At 49.7% G+C, this 4,459-nt stretch overlaps 1 protein-coding gene and 1 long non-coding RNA gene across 2 annotated transcripts; one reads left to right on the plus strand and one right to left on the minus strand.

The window, feature by feature from the left end:
• Nucleotides 1-115: 115 nt before the first annotated feature.
• Nucleotides 116-2,792, plus strand: LOC121025519 (uncharacterized). Its single transcript, XR_005788086.1, has 3 exons — nt 116-522; nt 834-903; nt 2,443-2,792. It is a non-coding gene; the product is annotated as an uncharacterized LOC121025519 (long non-coding RNA).
• Nucleotides 2,793-2,987: 195 nt separating this feature from the next.
• Nucleotides 2,988-3,827, minus strand: LOC121025518 (proteasome activator complex subunit 2-like). Its single transcript, XM_040468057.1, is given in 2 exon segments — nt 2,988-3,354; nt 3,357-3,827. Coding segments are annotated over 2 exon segments (777 nt in total). The 5' UTR covers nt 3,810-3,827; the 3' UTR covers nt 2,988-3,030.
• Nucleotides 3,828-4,459: the final 632 nt, after the last annotated feature.

Raw genomic sequence — 4,459 nt, forward strand, 5'->3', positions numbered from 1 at the left:
GAATCGGAAACAGGCTCCAGGCTCTGAGCCTGAATCAGCCCAGAGCCTGACGCGGGGCTCGAACTCACGGACCGCGAGATCGTGACCTGGCTGAAGTCGGACGCTTAACCAACTGCGCCACCCAGGCGCCCCTTAAACAAAACATTTTAAAAACACAGAAAACTAATAAAGCAAATTCCCATGTGCCCCTTCCCCAAGAATAAACAGTTAATGTTTTGTTTCAGAATTTTGTTTGTTTATAGAAAAATAGATCCGGTTATATAGAGGACTCCTTTTCCTCCTGAAACCCCGCTAAAGAAATAGCAGGGGAATTATAAGAAGTTAAAATCCACAAGGACACAAAGAACAGAAAAAGGAGGGAATGGGAGATGAGCGACAAAAGTCTGGAAGATGAACAGCACGTAAGTCATGACTGCGGAGAAAAGAGGAAGTGGAAACATGAATCTTCAAAAAGAGACCAGCGGACTCAACCACAGGACCTTGGAGCGGCTCAGGATTCATTGGTACCACGTCCTTCCAAAGGTAGGAGTGAGGGACGGGGCTGAAAATGAGGACTGGTAAAGAAAAGGAGCAGTCCTGCCACCAGGTCCCCTCCCTCACCCTGCATAGCCAGGTGGCTACCCCTCCCCCAGCAGAATAGTGTTGAGGAGGGGGGGAGGGAGGAGGGGGAGGAGGGAGAACAGGAGGGGGAATAAGAGGATGAGGACAACAACTAGCATATGTGGGACATACTATATAGGTCAATCACTATTCCAAGCTCTTCACATTTATCAATTCATTGAACCCTAATGGTCACCTGTGAGTTATTTACTATTATCATCCCCATTTTACAGATGAGGAAACCAAGCCGTTCGTCCGAGCTCTCACAGCCAACAAGAGAAAGGATCCAAACCACGCCATGTGGTGAGGAGGGACCGTAGAATACAGTACTCTGTGGTTTGGACTTCATTTCTCTCTCCATGAGACCCATGGAAGGTTTTCAAATATGGGAGAGACATTTATTTATTTATTTATCCATTTAACATTGAAGAAATATGCATCAGGTGCCTGTGGTGTGCTGGGCACTCTGCCAGGCGCTGAGCACTCCGGGGTGACAAAATGCAGCGCCGAGTACTCTGCCAGGGCAGGAATGGGGAGCCAGGGAGGCCTGCAGAGGGGCACCCAGTCCAGCCAGGGATTTGGAAAGGACTCCTGGGAAAGGCAAAGTTGAGACTTCAAGGCTGAGCTGGAGTTCACGTGGGAAAGTGGGGGCGCCCAGTGACCCACCTGTGGCCGTGTTGGCCCGGCCCACTTAGCAGCTAAGAGCAGGCTGGGTCGGAGTTGAAGGCACCAAGGGAGACTAGGGCAATAGTTCAGGTCAGAGCCATGGAGTCTCTGGGACTCTCCTGGGGACGGACACTGAGATGAATAAAAACAGCCCCTGCCACTTCTCGGGCACCCTTGGCTGCCAAATGCTTCAAGCACAATATCTCATTTAATCTCCCTCAAAATTCTATCAGGTAGGTATGATGACTTACGTGCATTTCACGGATGCAGACACTGAGACCTAGCACAGCCTGAGGCACATAGCAAAGGCTTGGCTGAACCAGGATTTGAACCAGGCGTGACTGAGCCTGAAGCCTGAACTCTTAACCACATAGTTCGGAACTTCTTTGAGCCAGACACAGAAGGATACGCTATGAGTCCATGCATATAAAGCTTCAAGAACAGTCTAATCTATGATGGTAGAGCTCAGGTTAATGAATTTCTCATGGGGATGGAAGGCAAGGATACTCCCTGGGAAGAGAGATGAGGGACTCCTGAGGCTCTGTCTTTTTAAAAAAAATTTTTTAATGTTTTTACTTATTTTTCAGACAGAGAGAGTCAGAGCATGAGCAGGGGAGGGGCAGAGAGAGAGGGAGACACAGAATCCGAAGCAGGCATCAGGCTCTGAGCTGTCACGCAGAGCCCGATGCAGGGCTCGAACTCACGGACTGTGAGATCATGACCTGAGCTGAAGTCGGATGCTCAACCAACTGAACCACCCAGGTGCCCCTTTTTTTTTTAATTTTTAATTTTAAGTAAACTCCGTTCCACATGTGCGGCTTGAACTCACAACCCCAAGATCAAGAGTCACACGTTCCCCTGACTGAGCCAGCCAGGTGCCCTAACGCTCTGTGTCTTGATCTGGGTGGTGATAACTTGGGGGCATTTTTATGGAAAAATTCACCGGGCTGTACACTGAATCATGTACTTGCTGGATGTATGCTATACTTCAATTTTTGACAGAGGACTTCCTAGAAGAAGTGCCAGTTGAAGTGAAACTGAATCATTTTGGGTGATTATTATAATCATAAACCAAATGCTTACGCCATATCAGGCATGCCATTTATTAAGTGCTTGTGACATGGTAGGCACTGTGCCAAGCGCTCTACGTGTTCCTCTTTTATTTTATTTTGACAGTGGTTCTGAGGAGGCAAATATTATCCTGCCCATTTTACAGATGAGAAAACTGAGGTCTCAAGACTGAAGTGACTTGCCTGGCTCACGCAGGAAGTGGCTTAGCCAGAATTCCAGCCCAGGTTTGTCTGACCTCCAAGTCCATGCTCTTGACATCACCTGCTCCCACCTCCCCCTCTGGGAGTGGTGGGCCTTGGTTTACAAAGGATGAGAGAGAAGAAACCAGAGAAGGCGCTGAGCAGAGGTAGAGGCCCCTTCCAAAGCCCCATGCCTAATTTTGTTTTTTGTAATTGCGTTTTCTCTACCTTTTTTATCTTTAGTTTATTTATTTTGAGAGAGAGAGAGAGAGAGACAGAGAGAGAGGACAGCGAGCAGGGGAGGGACAGAGAGAGAGGGACACAGAGAGTCCCAAGCAGGCTCTGCACTGTTAGTGTGGAGCCTGACATGGGGCTCGAACCCACAAATCTTGAGATCATAACCTGAGCCATCCAGGTGCCCCAATGTTTTCTCTTTCTTCCTTTCTTCCTTTTTTTTTTTTTTTTTCCCCCCCACACAAAGCATAGGTCATTTATTTCCCTTCTGGCCCTGGGCTCAGTACATAGATGGCTTCTCTTCACCCTTTGGGTTGATAATTTTCTCTAGGTTGCTGCAGATGATATGATAAAGCTCAGCGTAGAAGGCCCTCAGGTCCAGCACCATGGCCCTGAGCTCCCCATAGGCTGCCTCATCTCGGTCACGTACCAGGGCCCGGTAATCCATGACATGAGTCTCCTTAGAGGCCTTGGCCACAGCATCCCTGCGTTCTGAGAAGTACTTGGAAATGGTTGTTTGGAAGGCTTCCACTTTAGTCTTGACTGCATTCACCCTCTCCAGCACCTTCTCCTGGATTGCCACCCCAAAGTCATTTCCATCCTCTCAATCTTGGGGATCAGGTGCTGGATCCATGTGATCACCAGAATGCATTTTTCTTTGAGAGTCCACACTTCTGGCTTAACCAGGGCAAGTAGGGAAGGAACCTTCTCATTTCCAGGGAGAAAGCCACACTTAGGGACTTCTTTCTTCTCCTGCTTATCTGTTTCCATCTCATCATCCTTGGGTGGGGGGTCTGGGATGGGGATGTCTAGTGGGGCCCGGAGAGAGGTCGGGTCAGCCACATTGAGGGAGTCCTCTTGCAAGAGTTGATTCAGGTATATGATTTTCTGTGGCAAGAATCTGCAGAGGAATTCCTCTGCTTCCTGAAAAAGATTTTGCCTGAAGATACCCACCTGTTTGCGGGCTTCCCCACTCAGGCGCACCCCGCAAGGCTTGGCCATGCTGCTCCAGTTGCAAGATCTCCGGTCTCCCCCCTTCTTCTTTTTTTTAACGTTCATTTATTTTTGAGAGAGAGAGAATGTGAGCAGCGGAGGAGCAGAGAGAGAGAGAGAGAGAGGGAGTCAGAGAACCCAAAGCAGGCTCCGTGCTGTCGGCACAAAGCCCGACGTGGGGCTTGAACCCATGAACCGTGAGATCATGACCTGAGCCGAAGTTGGCCACTCAACCTACTGAGCCACCCAGGCACCCCAAATGTTTTATTTTTTAAAGGGAGCCCCCCCATACTGTCAAAGCCTCAAGGTTCTACCTGCAAAACTTGGGTCTGCCCAGCTCTGAGTGTGGCTGGGAGGATGGCTGCTCTAGATTAGAATCTAGAGTGTTATTTAGCAATACCTTAACTCCCACTCCAGCTCATGACGGGGTGCCCTGGGATCCTCATCACATGCCACCCCCCTCACCAGTGTCCTGTCAAGCAGACCCTGAAAATCTCTCAGTAGCCTAAAAAAAGCAGGATTGCCCGCCCCTCCCAACTCCCAATTAAACACAGGCTGTCTTTCTGGCCCCTCCAGCTTCCTGTCTCCTCTCCACGCCCCTCCTCCCTCTCCCTCCTCTCTTTGTCTGCTGTCTTCCCACCTCCGCTTTCCCCCACTCACCCCTCTCCCCGGACAGCAGCCGACTTCTGCCTTACTCCAGGGAGAGTCAGGACCCA

This window comes from Herpailurus yagouaroundi, unplaced genomic scaffold (genome assembly GCF_014898765.1).
Source record: "Herpailurus yagouaroundi ecotype Mexico unplaced genomic scaffold, PumYag 67674, whole genome shotgun sequence".
In the NCBI taxonomy this organism is placed as follows: domain Eukaryota; kingdom Metazoa; phylum Chordata; class Mammalia; order Carnivora; family Felidae; genus Herpailurus; species Herpailurus yagouaroundi.